Consider the following 20,051-nt stretch of genomic DNA (forward strand, 5'->3'; position numbering starts at 1 on the left):
TTAAAAGCCAAACAAGTCCACTCTATTTACTCCAGATTTTTTAAGTTTATGTTTAAGGGGCTGGAAAAAAAATTCCACTGAGATACCTGACCAACAATTACCTGGGCAACAATTAGGCCAGTTAATCAACATTAACAAAAGGGCCTGAGTTTCATGGCTCAACCCCCTCTATGGGGATCCCAGAGCCTTTAAAAACAAAATAGATTAAATAGACAGGGAATAAAAAGAAAAACTTCTAGAACTCCTTCTGTAAGATCAAAACTTGCTGATTGGATTCTAGTGAAAGCTAAAGATATAAAAGATAGAACTGAGATAAAGTATATAAGAATTGATATATTTTCATTGGTTTTATATAAGATGGCTACATCTGTTTTCTTTAATTCTGAGACAGACATGTTTCACTGAGGAATATTTCCCTGTGTGGTATTATAAGACAAAACATATAGATTTGCTCGTCAAGAAATACTAATTAAATATATTAAAGGAAATCAATAGGGTTACCTGAACCATACAATGGAGAAAAAAGTGGGAACTAATATTCAAGGACTAATAAAAATAAAAACAGTGATTTTGCTCTGGGTTTAACTTATGAACTTAGAAAGAGGCTCTTTGTTGAATGCTTTATATGAGTTTTTGAAGGCATGATAGACTAAACTCTAAAATTCTAGAACACAGAACTCTTAAATTTTAGTTAGAAATCTCTGATATAGAAAAGCAACTTTCAAATATTATATATATAATTATATAATAAAAATATAAATATATATATATATATAGGGGCAAATCAATCTTTTAACATCACTGAGGTGCCAAACTGGAGAAGGCGAGGGCACCCACTCCAGTACTCTTGCCTGGAAAATCCCATGGACGGAGGAACCTGGTGGGCTGAAGTCCATGGGGTCGCTAAGAGTCGGACACGACAGAGTCGGACTTTCACTGAAGAAACTTAGCCACTCCAGTGCTTGCCTGAGAATCCCAGGTGACAGTTCTTTGGGCACAGAGTCATTGAAAAACAACTGTCTTTGTCCTGCAAATCTCTGCAAATTAGAAACATAAATACAGCCCACAGTGACCTGAGATTGAGTCTAATTAGCTCAGTCAGGCAAAATCTGAAGCCAAGGGAAAAAAATTACAAAGGTGGTAATTTTAAATTCAAACCACTGGAAAGCCTCCCTCAACTGAAAATCTAATTCATAGACTTCTTAGAATCTTTATCAAAGACAAACACAAATCTTTAAACCTCTTTTCCACAAATAGTAAAGTCTCAGTCATCTAAGCAACCCAATTTAATTCATCTCAAGTGTTATTTACAAACTAGTAAGTTTATACTGTAATACCTGATTCATTTCTAAGTTTAAGTGAAGCCATGAGCTCTCTAGTTTTGTCTATTCATATATCTCTGTACACATTATATATATGAGATATCTCTATCTCTAGAAAATATCAAAATTAAATTTATAAGAGCTCTATTTAATTGACTCAAAAGTAAATGCTTACAAACTAAATATTTCTACACAGAAAGAAACTGATCAAAATGACTTTCAGGTTCATGTTAATTGAAAATATTTAATATTAAGTTAATATCTGGTCTTAAGGTTAGTTTAAGTTTGTTGAGCTAATTAATATAGACATGTCTTTAGAGTGACCAACATTAGGTACAATACTTATTGTACCAAGGTGAATGGAAGTTAAATAAAACTTGTTAATATCTATTCCAGGCAAGAGTACTGGAGTGGGCTGCCATTGCCTTCTCCGAGTATGAAAAATAACTTGGTATAATTAAATATTTATAAGTGAATTCAATGCAAATTAGATAGTTTTTGGAAGAACTTTTAAGGAATAATTATATTTAAGGAATGTCTACTTAAGAATAATCTCTCCAGATATTTGGCAACTTGAATTTAGAGCTATGCTAAATTAAGTGACGGAAGTTTATTAAATAACTAAGTCATTCTCAAATAAAATAAGATTTATCAATTACTTAACAGAGAAACTAAAGTTATTTAGGACTATTAATGAATATGTTTGGTGCCACCCTGAGATGTTCTCTATAAAAAAGGAAAGGTTTTTAGAAATTATCCCTAGTATTTATGTTCACCCATCTACAGAAAGCTAACGTAAAAGACAGTTCATAATTGCTTACTTCTTAGTTTTCACTAGAAATTAAGGTTTTTAAGAGTTGAGGATTCTAATTTAAACATGTAATTAAAGCTAACAGAAATAATAAAGGAAACATTTCAGTATATAGTAGGAAAGTGGAATGTGTGTTTTTCAGAAAACAAGGTATTAAAAATGGAACTGCATGATATTAAGAGAAAAGAAAGTAAGTTTATCTTGGAGCTGGTTGTTTCTGGATGGAAAGACTAAGGGACAAACTAGACAAAGACAGATACAGACAGTGATGGAAGGTTTGTGGATGGTCAGGATTGGCTAGATTTAGATTAAAGTTAATTAAGTGAATCTCGTTGTTAAAAGTAAGCTGGTAAAAGACTAGATTTAATTTTCTCTGTCTTTTAAGAAAGCAGTTTTCTTTGCCTTTGATCAGAAAGCACAGGATACTGGCCCCAGTTATCTGAGATGCATATCAAAGCAATGAGCTCAATGAGCCCAGACTCTGCATCTCCCCATACATGTATGTCTGCCTTTCATAACAGACTGTGTCAGTTCCCGCGCCCTTAAGTGATCTGTATTTGTTTTCTGAAATCATTTGTGACTTTGGTTAAATAAATATCAATTCATATGACCTATGATACTATTGTGTTTGTTCTTGTTTTTAAACTGGAGTATAATTGCTTTATAATATTACGTTAGTTTCTGCTGTACAACATGAACCAGCTATATGTATACATATCCCCTCCCTCCCTGTTGTGTTTTAAAACCTTTTTGATATTGTTAACAAACTTCCCAAATATGAAAATCTAACAAGTTCTTTTAGCTTCCAGCTAACTCTTCAAATGAAGAAGGCAATGGCAACCCACTCCAGTATTCTTGCCTAGGAAATCTCACAGACAAAGTCTGAGCCTGGTGGGCTAAAATCCATGGGGTCACAAAGAGTTGGACATGACTTACAACTGAGCACTGAAAACAACTCTTCAAAGGAACACTGCAACACCTCAAAGAGGACTGTTAAACTAATTAGGCTTATTTGGTATGTTGAATTACTTGAGAAACATTGTCAAGTGACTGGAGATGAACTTCAGGTTATAATGTATAGGTGAATTTCATTAATATAGATATTCCAAAATTTATATGGAATTCCTAAAATCTGATATATGCCCTGATATAATGTTATCAGTCATAATTCTGTGTGTGTGCTAAGTCACTTCAGTTGTGTCCAACTGTGTGCGACTCTATGGGCTGTAGCCCATGAGGCTCCTCGGTCCATGGGATTCTCCAGGTAAGAGAACTGGAGCGGGTTGCCATGCCCTCCTCCAGGGGACCTTCCCAGCCCAGGGATCAAGCCCCGGTCTCTTAAGTCTCTTGCACTGGCAGGCAGGTAATACTAGCACCACGTGGTTCTCTTAAAATGCTTCATGTCACAGAAATATCCGTTTCTTGCCAACTGCATTGTACTCAAATCTCTAACCATGCCAGTCTAACTTTTGTCCTTTATAGACAATCATTAGTTCACACTGATAGTTCAACAAAAGGAGTCAAGAAGACTCATAAAAAGGACTTTTTAACAAATACAAGTTTCTGATAGTCTTTAGATAAATATGATTTATAACTTTATGACTTTCTCAGAAACATATTGGCTTTTAATATTTGTTTCCCAGAAAAAAAAACTTACCTCTCATGCTATGGCCTACAAGAAACTGATGAACGATACCTTTGTAAACAAAGATACAACATTTTTTCTCTCTACCTGATCCTTCCAGAATTTGGCTTCTCTGGCTAGCTTTCTGTGGACTTGATGGTTTATTGCAACCTATTATAACTAGTTATACTAATAACAAGTCATACTAATCATTATTTTAATTTGTTCTCTGTTTCCATTTTCTTCATTCTTTGTGTCTCCCTGCTACATTTGTCAATGTTATTAGCTGTATTACTTATATCCTACCTATTTTGTAAGATTCTTATCTCTTACATTACCCAATGTGTAACCAGGCAAAAAAATTGATAATGGCTAAACATCTTGAGGTATTAGATCACATTTATAATTCTACATACTAACAATTTTCAAAATAAATAGGATAATTGTAACAGTGTAATTCTACATATGAGAAAAAGCAACAAGAGAAAACATTTTCTGGATCATAATAGACTAGTAAATCAGAGGATCCAGAGGATTTTAAATTATCAATGGGGTCTAATCCAGAAATTAGCACCTGGAGTGGTATATCAAGAAGAACCTTTGCCTGACCTAGGAATAACCATTCCTAGCAATGTGGGACAAAAATTGGTTGTGAAGTGTCTCTCAAACATTGGTCATATTTTGGACTGGAGAGACCATGAACTAAAATACTGCCTGCCATATTAGTACACAAAGAATGCTGCAGCCATCAATCCACACGTTACACCCACCCAAAAGTGAGCCCTGAGGGGACTCAGGGCGCAAGCAAGCTGCCCACCGCTGCAGCCACCCTTGAAAGTGCACTCTAAGGGGACGTGAGATGAGAAGGCACAGGGTACCGGCCCCAGCTGTCGGAAGCGTGGTTCAAAGGAGCGAGCCCTGACTTTGCGCCCTCCCATACACAGAAAAGCACTACATTCCTTAACTGCAGATACCTGGTCTTCCTTCATTAACAGTATTCTTTTGATGTTCTAACTACCTGGTCTTCATTGCAAAATCTCCTACATATGCTGGCTCCCCAGCTTGACTCTTTGGAGCAGTCTCTCAAAGTCATCTTCGATGCAGTGTCCTGGCCTTGAAGTCCTCAGAAAATCCACCAAATAAAACTCTCAGCTTTTAGGTTGTGCTTTCTTTCTTTCAGACTACACATTTTAAAAATACATTTTAAAGAGTGTTGTAACAATTTTTGGTTTTAAATGTCAATATTTACAATACAATGGAGACAACATGCTCTTCAACTATTTATACTTATCAGGCAAATTTCTAGATATCAACCTAAAAATGTACATGCTGCTAAGTTGCTTCAGTCATGTCCAACTCTGTGCGACCCCATAGACGGCAGCCCACCAGGCTCCCCCGTCCCTGGGATTCTCCAGGCAAGAACACTGGAGTGGGTTGCCATTTCCTTCTCCAATGCATGAAAGTGAAAAGTGAAAGGGAAATTGCTCAGTCGTGTCCGACTCTAGCAACCCCATGGACTGCAGCCCACCAGGCTCCTCTGTCCATGGGATTTTCCAGGCAAGAGTACTGGAGTGGGGTGCCATTGCCCTCTCCGAAAAATGTACATAGGGATATATATTTGTAAAACCTAAGAACTAAGTGAGAAGAACATTTGAAGATCACTGTTCAGTCTATAAGACTATAGCATTTTATCAGCAAAGTCTATGTTTTAATTATTTTGTATCCCCAGTGCCAAAAATAATACCTCAAACCAAGCAGGTATTCAATAAATGAATATGTAAATGAATGATTATATTGGGTTGGACCAGAAGTTCCTTCAGGTTATTCCATAATGTCTTATGGAAAAACTCAAATGGACTTATGGCCAACCCAATAGTTTTTAGTCAAATACTGTTTTTCTTAATTAGGTATTGTTTCAAGCCCCCTGTTTTCTGCATTCTTTGAGAATAGCCCATTTTCTATCGTGCTCAGAAATCAAGTAATTAAAAATATAATAAACTGAGCAAAAAATGTAAAAAAAAAATCAAGTCATTTATTTGTAAAGGATCCATACACGCGAAGTACTATAAGTATTAATCTAAAAGAGATTGATGATACTTACACAACAGGTAATACAACACAAGCAAAAGACACCAATGCATGCCTCTCTTCAAACAAACCACAAAAACATTTTGGTTAAGTGCAATTATTTGTTAATAAAGATTTGAGTTAATAAAATACTCATAATGGAAATTGTTAAAATAACTAAGAATGAGTTAACAGAAAATACAAATTGTTATAGAATACGCTGCTTAACATTTATTACATTTATTATTACAAATAATGCAAAAATGTAAGCACTGAGCTTTCAGTGAGAACTGACTCATTGGAAAAGACCCAGATGCTGGGAAAGACTCAAGACAGGAGGAGAAGGGGACGACAGAAGATGAGATAGTTGGATGGCATCACTGACTCGATGGGCATGAGTTTGAGTAAGCTCGGGAGTTGGTGATGGACAGGGAAGCCTGGAGTGTAACAGTCCATGGGGTCGCAAAGAGTCAGACACGACTGAGCAACTGAAGTGTACTGTAACTATAAGCACGCATAACTCATAACAGATTAACCTAAATCTCCATACAGTACACAAACTGTCACATAACTACTGCTACCAATAAATTAAGTTATGTATTTTATTTAAACATGGAAAAAACATGGACTGAAAATTAAAAACTCTGAAAACAATCTCATAGTTAAAATCTTCCAAACTAAATCAAATTTAAGGCCATTTTTAAAGTAACAAGGCCTGATTGTATCACTTGTAATGATCCTAATGTAAAGGGATTTCCCAAAAGTTTACAGGAAAATAATTTCTATATTCACAAAAACAATTAATAGTATCTTTTACATTACACTTGTGCTGAGTCACTTCAGTCGTGTCCGACTCTTTGCAACCCCATGGACTGTAGCCCGCCAGGCTCCTCTGTCCATGGGGTTCTCCAGGCAAGAACCCTGGAGTGGGTTGCCGTTTCCTTCTCCATTACACTTACTCTTGGACAAATATGTTTGGACATTACTCACTCAACTTTTAGTGGACAGCTGTTTTGTTTTACATGCCCAATATTCTTCCCTCTTTTGACAACAGACTCCCTCTCTCCAGTGGAGAATAAGCCCCATTTGTTTCGGGTAGAGTTCAGCCCAACCTTTACCCCTCCACCCAAATGCCCAGAAATGAGCACCCTGCCTAATCCCTGTCAGAACATGCCACTCTCTGACCACAGCGGTTGTTTTACAGATGGGCCTATGATCCAAGGCTGGCCTGTGAAAGTTCTCACCAGGACTTTTGTTGGAGCTCACAAGCAAAGGTGTCCTCTCTTCTTCTCACAAGACTTTGACTGTGTGGATCACAATAAACTGTGGATAATTCTGAAAGAGATGGGAATACCAGACCACCTGACCTGCCTCTTGAGAAACCTAAATGCAGGTCAGGAAGTAACAGTTAGAACTGGACATGGAACAACAGACTGGTTCCAAATAGAAAAAGGAGTATGTCAAGGCTGTATATTGTCACCCTGTTTATTTAACTTATATGCAGAGTACATCATGAGAAACGCTGGGCTGGAAGGAGCACAAGCTGGAATTAAGATTGTCAGGAGAAATATCAATCACCTCAGATATGCAGATGACACAACCCTTATGGCACAAATTGAAGAGGAACTAAAAAGCCTCTTGATGAAAGTGAAAGAAGAGAGTGAAAAAGTTGGCTTAAAGCTCAACATTCAGAAAACGAAGATCATGGCATCCGGTCCCATCACTTCATGGGAAATAGATGGGGAAACAGTGGAAACAGTGTCAGACTTTATGTTTTTGGGCTCCAAAATCACTGCAGATGGTGACTGCAGCCATGAAATTAAAAGACGCTTACTCCTTGGAAGGAAAGTTATGACCAACCTAGATAGCATAGTGAAAAGCAGAGACATTACTTTACCAACAAAGGTCCATCTAGTCAAGGCTATGGTTTTCCTGTGGTCATGTATGGATGTGAGAGTTGGACTGTGAAGAAGGCTGAGTGCCGAAGAATTGATGTTTTTGAACTGTGGTGTTGGAGAAGACTCTTGAGAGTCCCTTGGACTGCAAGGAGATCCAACCAGTCCATTCTAAAGGAGATCAGTCCTGGGTGTTCTTTGGAAGGGCCGATGCTGAAGCTGAAACTCCAGTACTTTGGCCACCTCATGCGAAGAGTTGACTCATTGGAAAAGACCCTGATGCTGGGAGGGATTGGGGGCAGGAGGAGAAGGGAACGGCAGAGGATGAGATGACTGGATGGCATCACCGACTCGATGGACATGAGTTTGAGTGAACTCCGGGAGTTGGTGATGGACAGAGAGGCCTGGTGTACTGTGATTCATGGGGTCGCAAAGAGTTGGACACGACTCAGCAACTGAACTGAACTGAACTTCTCACATTGTGAGCTGTAAGGACAGTCAAAATCTAGGCCTGTCAGTAAGGCTATCACTGCTACCACCTTAGGAAAGCCTGCCAGACACTGAAACCAATACAGCAAAAAATCAGATCCAGCAAAGGAAGAGTAGAGAGTGGCGGAACCAAGGGGAAAGGCAGAGAGCCCAAGCCCTAAAGATATTCTGACATCCTGCATCTAGCCAAGGCTGAAGTCACTGGACTGCTCATCTGTGTGAACCAATGACACATTTTTCTGTACATATTTCTGTCACTGAAAACCTCATGACTGCTAACTAATGCAACCAATTTTATATAGTAAAGGCAGGTGGGGCAAGTGTCACTATTCCTATTTCACAAAGAAGATACATACTCAGAGAGGGATACAGGACATTTTGACCCTGAGGATATTCTGAGAACAAACATTCCAATCAAAATAATACTAACAGTCATAAATTTTCATCAAGTGACTAGCTTGATAAAATTAAGCAAAAAGGACTTCTTGATCAAGTTTTATAGAGCATTTTTAAATTTTTTTATTTAAAGTACTATTTTATAGTAAAGATTTGATTTGTCAATTACTCTTTTGTCCATAGAGAATTTCACCAATTATATCCTCTATCCTCTGTCCTCTGTTTTCCTTTGTGTCTATCAGTGTGGACTGAATATCGAAAAGATTTTGCTCTTTCTTCAATTTTTAATCAACAAACGTTGTAGTATATAGCTTTGCCAGAAGTTTATTTGATAGTTTCTAGTAAGTCTTTACATTTTTTGTATGACTGATAGTTTTTATTTAATTTTTGGCCAACCCAGGAGAATTGGGGGTATTGTCTTCAGATATTTCAAAGCTGTTCTAGTGCCAAGATCTTTATCTATCTCAAAAATGCTTTTCTTAGATACATATTTCAGGCACATCCATGGGCAGCCCTTCTTCTAAAATGGGAGATGCAATGCTTCTTGCCTGCCAAATTGTAGACTATGAATCAAGTTAATTAATATACACACCTTAGGACATTCGACTCTGACACAGACTCACAATTCAATGACCTGCAACTTTGAACTAAACCAACCAAAGAAGTTGGCTTAGTTCTAGGTTTCTCAACAGCAAGGTTTCTCAACAGACTAATTTATTGGGCCAGATGATTCTTTATTGTGAGGGGATGTCCTGTAGAATGGTAGAATGTTTAGCAGATTCAAGGGCTTCTACCCATTAGATACAAGTAGCATTCCCTTTCTCTTGGTGAGGACAACTAAAAAATGCATTCAGGCATTGCCGAATGCCCCCTCGGGAAGGGGAATTACCTCAGTTAAGAACCATGTAAGTGTCATCATTTTTTTTTTTTTCAATACAAAACTTAGACCCAAGAGAAAACCAAATTTATCAGCAGTTTCCAGGTTAGTCTCTGTGTTCCAAATAAATTGTTTTCCTAGCAATTTATTAGCTTACAATTGTCCTGGGATTTTATTGCTAAATTCTTTAATACATAAAATTCACTGTCCTCAGGTGCAAAGTGGTTAATAATTTCTCCAAAGTTCAATGCCTAGTAAATAGAGAGCTAAGACTTGCACACACACATATAGGTTTTTCCCTTTACACTATATTTCTGAATTGAAGCAGGGGTTCTACACTTCCCTTCCCCAAAGTCATTAATTCTATTATAAACTAAGCATATAATCTTAAAATCACAAAGATATATACGGATGGATGTTTATTACACCATTTATATATTAAAAATAGATAACCTGAATGTCTAAGAATGGGAAACTGGTAAAATTATATGGATAAATACATGAATTTAATACTTATTTAAAATAACCATATAGAGCAAAATTTATCACCATATTAATGTTAACAATAATAGCTGAGAATAAATTATAAAACATATGTGATTCAATTTTTTAAAAAGAAATTTGTATTCATATACATAATAATATACATATTATTTTACAAAACCTGGGCTTCCCTGGTAGCTCAGATGGTAAAGCGTCTGCCTACAATGCAGGAGACCAGGATTCGATCCCTGGGTCAGGAAGATCCCCTGCAGAAGGAAATGGCAACCCACTCCAGTATTCATGGAGAATTCCATGGACTGAGGAGCCTGGTAGACTACAGTCCATGGGGTCGCAAAGAGTCAGACACGACTGAGTGACTTCACTTCACTTTACAAAACCTGGTAACATTAACACAAAAAAAGACAATCATGAATCTGCATGGAAAGAGTCCATTTTAGAGGACTTATCTGTATTTTACTTACAACGAACACAGATTTCTTATACAGAATTTTTAAATACTTCTATTAAAAAACTTATACACAAAAGTCATAAAGTAGTGAAACCCTTTAATAATAATGGTATAAAAGGACGGTGCTCAACATGTCAAAGTGGATTTACAGAGTTATGTTTCCATATTATCACTTGATCCATGATAGACCTGTGCCTGTTTGACATGAGAATCCTACTAATCTGTCTCCTCCTGAGGAAACACTACAATAATCTTTATTGAAAATTCTTAGGGAATTCTGCAGGGAATTCCCTGGCAGTCCAGTGGTTAAGACTCTGTTCTCTCACTCCCGAGGGCCCAAGTTCAACCACAGCTCAGGGAACTAAGATACCACAAGCAACTTAGCTGGCCAAAACAACAACAACAAAAGAACTCTGCAGCAGCTAACCTCCTTGTTAACCTCTTTGTTCTAAAACCAAGAGACAATGCAACTAATTGAAGTGTTAAGAGATATGCAGAATTTACAAATTATGGATGTTTAGACAAAGGATAAAAAGCGGTGGGTTTGGGATTTTTTTTTTTTTTTTAAACAAAATGACCCTCTCTTCCCTCTGCTTCTGAGGCTTTATAAAGCTCCTATCTTAAAGGCCAACACAGCAAATTCCAGTCACTCCTGCTCCCTCTCTGTATGAACTGGAACATAATAAGACACTGAATGCTTATTAGGTACAACGAGTTGACAGGCACAAAAAGGAATATAAAAATAAATAAGACATACATACAGCCTAGGAGAGATAAAAATAGTATATAATTTATATCTATTGTTTATGTACCATGTTGTTCTTTTTCCAAACTACTAGGAAGCAATGTCAATTACTAGCAGAGAGATGAGTTACCAGTCACATGGCTGAGTGCAGATGAGCACATCTTGCCAATCTAAACTGTAATTCATTACGGCACACTGCTATTTGTGGTTTACAGTTGTCTATGTGTGATGTCTGGTTCAAAAGGGGACACTTCAACCTTGATGGCCAGTGTTACATCCTAGGGAAGCCCAGAGCTTGCTGCCTGTTTTTACTTGAGTCCAGATCTCTGGTGAGTCTCCAGGTACATTTATCCTCAGTCCTCATATGTTCAACCTTAAGAGTCTTTGTGGTAGCAAGGCAAGTGGGGTTAACATAACTTACTCTTTGTGTCATGATGCTAAGTGACTGAGTCTAAGTAGTGAATATGTCATGAGTAATGTGTACATGAGTCTCACATTTGCAGCAAAGCTTGTACTTTGATTTGCTCAACATAATAACACATTTTGAGGACATGTCTGAATGTTTTTATAATCAACACAAATTATTCATATACAAAGAACAATTATTTTTTAAAGTTCACATGATTTAACCCTGCTAAGGTCCCCCTGGAGGACGAAATGGGAACCCACTCCAGTATTCTTGCCTGGAAAATCCCATGGACAGAGGAGCCTGCTGGGCTACAGTCCATGGGCCAAAAAGAGTCAGACACGACTTAGCAATTCAGCACACACACAGGCAACAGCCTACCTAGATAGTTCTCACAGTTTAAACCTAAAAGCAACTGTTTTCACTTCTTCTAAAGCCAAGAAAACAGAATAAATCTCACATAGCTGAAAATGTTAAAAATAATAAAGAAGCCAACTTTGAACATTAATATATGTCAGGGATCCTAATAACTAATTAAATCCTCACAACAACCCTATCTAATATACTTTCCTTATCCTCATTTTACAGTTAAGAAAACTGGGACACAAAATTAGGAAACCTACTCTCAAATCCCCATACACACACACACACACAGCGCAGAAATGGGCCCCAACCCAGGCTGATTCATTTTAAAGCTTGAGTTATAGATTATGCTATACTTGTACCTTGACCTCTGCTAAGGCAAAGGCCTGGAGCGCTGTGATTCATGGGGTCACAAAGAGTCCGACACGACTGAGCGACTGAACTGAACTGAACTGAACTGAAGGCAAAGGAGAAGCAAACAGCTCAAAGAATGAAAAAAAAAAAAAAAAACCACCCTAGAAACATAATAATTGATAAAGGGGCAAAATCTGAAATAAAACTCTGTACAGGAAAAAGGAAAAAAAAAAAGCATTTGTTCAATGAAATGAATGAAATGGATAGGACTTAATCTCCCTCATTTCTGACAAGGAAAATTATTGCTGGGTGGGGGGAGTAGCGTGCAAGAGAAACAGAAACCAGCAATTTCATAGAGAAAATCTCCCTTATTCTTAGCAACGACGCTGAATATCTTGCCTAGAATCACTCTGTCATTCAAGTGAAGCAACAACATACATCCCTTTCCTTAACCAGCACAAAGGCTCTAACTCCAGCACAAACACAGAGTCCCTAAAACCAGCCCCGGCAGAGCCAGGAAATACTTTGCTTAGAAATCTGAGCAGGGAATTCGCTGGTGGTCCAGTGATTAGGACTCGCGCTTTTCACTGCTAAGGGTTAGCTGTGTGATCTGCAGGAAGTCACTTTTCCTTTCTAGGTCTCCATGACCTCAGGGGTTTAAACTAAATCAAGTTGGGGTTTGGGTTCTAGGACATCGTGAACTGGGACAAAAGAAAACTTCCAAGCAGAACTTCGACAGAAAGGCTCACGGATAAGTTTAAAACAGAACGAAGGGGATCTCTGGCGAGAACGTACACTTGTCAGCGGCCGCCAGCCCTGGCTGGAACGTGGCACGGACTGACTTCCATCCAGGTCCTGGGGACTTGGAGAGCAAGGTCAGGTCCAGCTTTCCGCAGCCTCTGAGGGCAGCTGCATGAACCCCTGCGTGTACAGTATTCTAAGTCAGAATCCCGGGGTGGGATGGTGAAGGAACCACTGGGGTCAGGAAAAAGCATCATTTCAGACCATCAGGAACCTAAAGCCAGGCCCCTCACATCACAGAAGGAGGCTCAGAGACTGCAAACGCCTGGCCCCGCGCTACCCAGCAGAAAGCGGCGGAGACTAGAGCTCCCGGCGCCGCGCTCCTTCCCAAGGAAGCCGCGGGGAGTGAGGGGGCGCGGAGGCGCGTAGGGCACAGCGCGGCCGCGGGGCGCCCCGGGGTTACCTGAGCCGGCCCCCGCCCCGGCGTGCACAAGCCTGGCATCCGAGTGTGGCGGCTGGCGCCGCACCACCTGCCGCAGGAGCAGCCGCAGGCGCCGCGCGGCCGGAGGGCCGCCAGGCGGCCCGAGGAGCAGGAGCCGCGACTGCATGGGGGTCGTAGCCGAGCGCCACGACGGGGAATCCGGGGCGAGCGGCGCTCCGGGACGGGCGGCGTGAGGCGGCGCGACGAGGGGGACAGGAAGCGGCGGCGCGCGGAGTCCGCCGGAAACTCCTTCCCCCGGCGCGCCCGGCTCGGCCGGCCCGGGCGGCCCGGGCGGCCCTGGGCCCGCTGGGCTGCAGGTCCTCGCCGCCTGGAGCCGTGCCCGGGGCCGGCGGGGAGGAGCGCGTGCCGGCAGTGACCCCGGGGCGCGCCTCGCACTCACCTGCGGCGCGTCCCCGAACTCCCCGTACAGGCCTCCGGCGGCTCCATACTGTCCCGTCAGTGCTCGGGGCCTTCAGGAGATGCTGAAGGGTGTGAGGAGCCTTTGATGGTGTCACCCTTTCTTGGTTAATGGCCCGGTCTTCGTGTATTTCGTTTTCCCTGTGACCCCATGGACTGCAGCACGCCAGGCCTCCCTGTCCTTCACCGTCTCCAGGAGCTTGCTCAGACTTACGTCCATTGAGTCAGTCGGTGATGCCATCCAACCATCTCATTCTCTGTCGTCCCCTCTCCTCCTGGCCTCAATCTTTCCTAGCATCGGGGTCTTTTCTCATGAGCCTGCTCTTCGCATCAGGTGGCCAAAGTATTGGAGCTTCAGCTTCAGCGTCAGTCCTTTCAATGAGTATTCAGGGTTGATTTCGTTTAGGATTGACTGGTCGGATCTCTTTGCAGTCCAGGGGACCCTCAAGTGTCTTCAGCACCGCCTTCAAAAGCATCAATTCTTCAGCCTTCTTTATGGTCCAACTGTCACATCCATACATGACTACTGGCAAAACCATAGCTTTCCAGTACACTGCTTCAAAACCTTTCCAGAATTGCATAGGTCTTCTGGAGATTGTGGGTACACCTATCTGGATTTGTTGTAACCATACCTGTGTATTCAATCAGTACCTGAAAGCCTAATCCTCCCCCCACCCCGCATGTTTTATTAGTGTTAGTTGCTCAGTCTTGCCCGACTCTTTGTGACCCCATGGACTGCAGCCCACCAGGCTCCTCTGTCCATGGGATTTTCCAGACAAGGATACTGGAGTGGGCATGTTTTATTACCACACCTTAATAAATTGTAAACAGAAAACTCACATCTTGGCGATACACTGGCCAAAATGTCAGTAAGGACCCAAATCAAACACTTTTTGGGTTGTTCTCCCATGCAAGAGTTCAGTTCAGTTCAGTTCAGTTGCTCAGTCATGTCCAACTCTTCGCAACCCCACGGACTGCAGCACACCAGGCCTCCCTGTCCATCACCAACTTCTGGAGTTTACTCAAACTCATATTCATTGAGTCGGTGATGCCATCCAACCATCTCATCCTCTGTCATTCCCTTCTCCTCTCACCTTCAATCTTTCCCAGCATCAGGATCTTTTCAAACGAGTCAGCTCTTTGCATCAAGTGGCCAAAGTATTGGAGTTTCAGCTTCAACATCAGTCCTTCCAATGAACATTCAGGACTGATTTCTTTTAGGATGGACTGGTGCAAGAGTTACATAAGCATAATCTATGTCTTTAGTAAGAGAAGAAAGTATGACACTGGCTAAGGCTGCCTCTCTGTCATACATGCCAAAAGGGGATGTGGTACTACCACAAAACAAATTCAGGCTAATATAACTAATATACCACATCTCCAAAACATCAGGAGTGCATTGAGCAAGGCAAAACATTTACATTGTCACACCAAACAAACAGCAGACAAAAAGAATGCAGAAGACTTCACTTTGAGCTAAAGGCCTTGCTAATTTGAGAGCTGTTACCATCTTTAAATTATACTGAACACCTACCTTATGTGTGATACTGTGATGGGTGCTGAGAAGAAAGTGGGTAGGAGACTTAACAAGAAAAAAGCTGAGGGAACTTCCCTAGGGGTCCAGTGGCTAAGAGTCTGAGCTCCCAATGCTGAGGGCCTGAATTTGGTCCCTGGTCAGCGAACTGGATTCTCTTTGCCACATCTAAGAGTTTGCATGCCCCAGCTAAAGATTCCCCATGCCACAGTGAAGACCAAAGATCCGGCATGCTACAGTGAAGACCAGGTTCAGCTAAATGAATATTTTTTAATGAAAAAGGAAACAAGTTGAGCTGGGTGAGACTGTGCACCTTGCTGAGGACTGGACTTAACATGTTCAGGCTGAAACAGGCTTCCAACGTAGCCGGGGAGACAGTGAAAAGAAAGTAATTATGTTTGCATAGTGCATTACAACGTGGTTACACATATATGTTCTCATACCAACTTCATACCAACGACAACCCTTCAGACTGCTAGGGGAGAATGACATAGATGTAGAATGTAACAGTTTATGAAATACTTCTCCCACTTTGAGTGCATCCTATATGTCAGGCATTGTGCTAAATATTTTAATGCATTATCTCATTTCATACAGTAACACTTTATTATTATTATTATCCCCCATTTTACAGATGAAGAAACTGAGGCTAGAAAAGTTAAGTACCTTTGTCGGGGCATTTCTGTTTAATCTTGCTGGAATCCAAAACATGCTTCAAACCACTTGAAGAAGAATCTAAGGTAATTTAGCAATTTGATTGGTATAAGCAGAAAGAGTTCTTAAAGTTATCACACTGGGAAATCAATACAGGTTACAGTGTTCATTCATTCAGCAACATTTACTGAGCAACTATTGCATAAACAGTATCCTGCCAGGTTCTGTGTAGCAATGGGCTTACATCAAGTATAGAAGACAAACGTACAAATAAAGAATTACAACACAACGTTTAGGATATTTAGACTCAAAGTACTCTGGGGCAGAGTGCTTCCCCTGGCAGAGGTCAGGGAGATTTCAGAGAAGATATTGTTGGAAGTGCTTCTTAAAGGATATGCAAGAATCTTTCCAGCTGAGAAAAGGGCAGGTCATCGGGTCATATCTGACAGAAGGAAGAACAGGTACAAAGGTACAGAAAGCTAAAAATAACGTGGCATGACTGAGAATCAGAAAGTGAGTCACTGTGTCTAGGGATCAAGTGCATAAAGTAGTTTGTAGATACGAGACCAGAAAGAGAGAACTGGGGCTATGTTGTATGCGAGGGCAAAGACTTTGCACACTAACCTCTGAGAAACCGAAAAAGGGTAAAGACTTTTTGGAGTGACAGATCTGCAATCTGAGAAGGAGATAACTGAACCGGAGAAAAGGTGGCATCTGAGTTTCAATTTGAAGTTTAGTTTAGATTTGGGTAAACAAAGAAGAGTAGTAGACAGCATGAGTAGAAGCTTAGAGTCCTGACCAGCGTGATTCATTGATGCAGACAATGAGACCAGCCAGGTGAGAGAGTCACACATGTCTTTGAAGAGTGGGAAGGTATTGTCAGAGAGAAACATTGTAGAGTGAAGAACCTTGAATGGCTAGATAATCTTAAATGAAGAAGTTGGACTTCACCTTATAGGCAAATTGAGTCAACACTCAATGACCCAACTGATCCTATTTGATCATATTTTAAGCAGTGACATGGACCGTGAATTGAATAAGACAAGAACCATGAAGTTCCAGCTATGTAGCAGTGAAAGGATAAAATCTCTACTTGAAACGAGGAACCCCTACTGGTGGCTGTGAAGCTGAATGGGAGAGCAGAGACCTTGGAAATGTTTAATATATAAGAGATGAACCAGAGCTGTTTCATTTTAAGAGATGTCCATCATAACCTCTAGGTAACTTCTCTCTAAAATAACTGGTACTCTTGATAAAACACACTGCCAACATCTGATATTTCCTGTTAAACATGTTCCAGAGTCTGGGAGGAATATTTCTTGCCTGCCACATTACTGTAATTGGGCGGACAGTGCAAATTAATAATACATCCATGCTGTGTCCAATTAGAAAAAGGTCACTTTATCTCTTCTTACTGCATACCTGACTGAGAAATCAAGGGACGAGACCAACATCTGGTCTAGGAATCAGGGTTTCCCAGATGTTGGTGTGCCTCTCGATCAGGTGGACAGTTTGTTCAAATGTCCACTCTCAAGCTTCACTCCCCACCTCTACCCTGAGGCTCTGACCTAGCAGATCTGCAGGGGCTCAAGAAGATGCATATTCAGTCATAACTACAGGAGATCACCTACATGCCGCATATTTCAGCTATAAAGCTGGACAGCAGTTCTTTCTGTTGCTCTTTTGCTACCACCTCTTTATCCTTGTCAACACTTCGTAGAACAATTTGTGAGTGCTCTCCCTTCATCTGCAAGCAACTAGAATAAAAACTAAAATAAATAGAATAAAAGTTGAGCAGGGAATTAGAGCAAAGAAGGAAAAAGAGAACAGAGCACGGCCCTTTTACAATCATAAAATGTTTTCAGACTGAGACATTGGCAGGAAAAGAGAGGCGGGGGAAGAGATGATTAAAGTAAGAAAGATACACTAGCAGAAACTCGCCCGGCACAGGGAATTCCCTGGCAGTCCAATGGTTAGGACTCAGTGGTTTCACTGCCAGGGCCCGGGTTTGTTCCCTGGTTGGGATCCCCAAACCAAGTGTGACCAAAAAAAACAAAAAAACAAAACAAAACAAAAAAAACTCCCACTACAAAACACCGAATAATGCTGGATAAAATAAAATTTCACTTAACGTGAATTTGCAAGTTTATGTAAAAGTAGGAGAAGTTCTCTTAAAATTTTGGGTATCAGCAAAGAACAGGAAGGAGAACTAGAAGAAGTCTGAGCTGGAAGAAGAGACTGAGAGGGTATGGACTCAGTGAAGGGGCTAGATGCTCTGGGGATATTTACTATTCTTGGTGTGCATAGCTATAGGGGTGTCAACAGGGCAGGAAGTAGATTGAAGACTCCATCATAAAGCCAGGACTGGCAAAACAGTTAGCTAGATGGCAGACTATGAAAAAAATTGCAAAGGGAGACAGGAAATCACAGCTGTCATCTTGGATTCTAGGTAGAACTATTTTTTTTCCCTTTAAGAATGGTGACTTCTACTTGAAACTCGGTTGGGTTTAAGGCATGATACAGTGTTTTATTGTTATAAAGAAAAAATTTAAGCCAATAATTTAAAAGTGAACTCAATAAATGTATAGAATATTTGAGCAGCACAATTAACAAATTTTATGAATATACAAAAAAATAAAAAAGCATCAGTTGGAGAATGCATGTTATTTACAAGAGCAAGTGCAACATCAGAAATGGGGGTTATTAAAAGCCACAAAGAGATGAGAGGAAGGCTCAAGAGGGAGAGGATATATGTATACTTATGACTGATTCACATTATTGTACAGCAGAAACAAACACAGCATTGTTAAGCAATTATCCTCCAATTAATTTTTTTTAAGCCACAAAGTTAGTGTCAACAAAAATCAAAATATAGAGGACATTATTTTGATATTAATGCAATCAAGTAAGAAATTGATTTTAGGACAATTAAAATTACAGATATCCTTCTATATACTCATGAGTCAAAGAAAAGAAACAAAATTAGAAAACACTTGGAACTGAACATTAATGAAAATGCCTGCTAATAAATAGTGCAAAGTGGACCTAAAGGCAAACTATGCAGAGAGTCTAAAAAGTAATAGGCTAGGACTTTCCTGGTGGTCCAGTGGTTAACAATCTGCCTTCCAATGCAGAGGACATTGGTTTCATACTTGGTCTGGGAAGATTCTTCACGCCACAGGGCAACTAAGCCCATGCACCACAGCTACTGAGTCCATGAGCCCTAGAACCTCTGCTCCAAAACAAGAGAAGCCACAGCAGTGAGAAGCCCATGTACCACAACAAAGAGTAGCCCTTGAACATCAAGAAAGCCCTTGCACAGCAACAAAGTCCTAGCATAGCCATAAATAAATGAAATTCCTTTTAAAAAATTAATAGGCTAATTTGTCAGCTTAAGTTTTAAAAAATAATAGATTAAATCCAAAGGAGGTTGAAAAACAGAAAAATAAAGACATAAACAAAAACTTATGAAGTGAAAAACAAAGAAGAAAATGACAGAAAGTTGGTCATGTGTAAACATTAATTTTTATGGCAGAAATAAAGTGAAGTCAATGGAAAGTTTAGCGGATAAAGTTAGAGTAAATTTTCCAGAAAAAAGGAACAAAAAGACTAGGAAATATTTCAAAGTTAGAGATTAGTCCTGGAGGTCCACATTCCAGTGTTCAGGAATTCCTGAAGGTGAAAACAGAATTAATGGGGAAGGAAATAATTCAATCATCAAAATTCAAGAACATGTCTCAGAAATGAAGGAAACAAGTGTCCAGATTAAAAAGATCCAGACCAAAGTACCTGGTTGTGAAATATCATTAAGTTGGGGACAAAAAAAAACAAGCTTTTTAGCTTTCAGAAAGAAAATCAGACTTTATGTACAGAATAAAGAATCAGAATAATATTAGACTTCCAAATTCATAGCTAAAAGACAG

The 20,051-nt window shown here is 40.0% G+C and overlaps 1 protein-coding gene across 1 annotated transcript in view; it reads right to left on the reverse strand.

Annotated features, from left to right (window-relative positions):
- Window positions 1-13,752, reverse strand: part of VWA8 (von Willebrand factor A domain containing 8) — a 384,198-nt gene extending 370,446 nt beyond the window's left edge. Inside the window, exon 1 of the mRNA XM_070380245.1 lies at window positions 13,506-13,752. Within this exon, the coding sequence (XP_070236346.1) occupies window positions 13,506-13,650 (145 nt within the window). The 5' untranslated portion in view covers window positions 13,651-13,752. The remainder of the gene's footprint in view (window positions 1-13,505) is intronic.
- Between the last annotated feature and the right edge of the window lie 6,299 nt (window positions 13,753-20,051).

The sequence above is a fragment of the Bos mutus genome, chromosome 12 (assembly GCF_027580195.1).
Source record: "Bos mutus isolate GX-2022 chromosome 12, NWIPB_WYAK_1.1, whole genome shotgun sequence".
Classification (NCBI taxonomy): Eukaryota; Metazoa; Chordata; class Mammalia; order Artiodactyla; family Bovidae; genus Bos; species Bos mutus.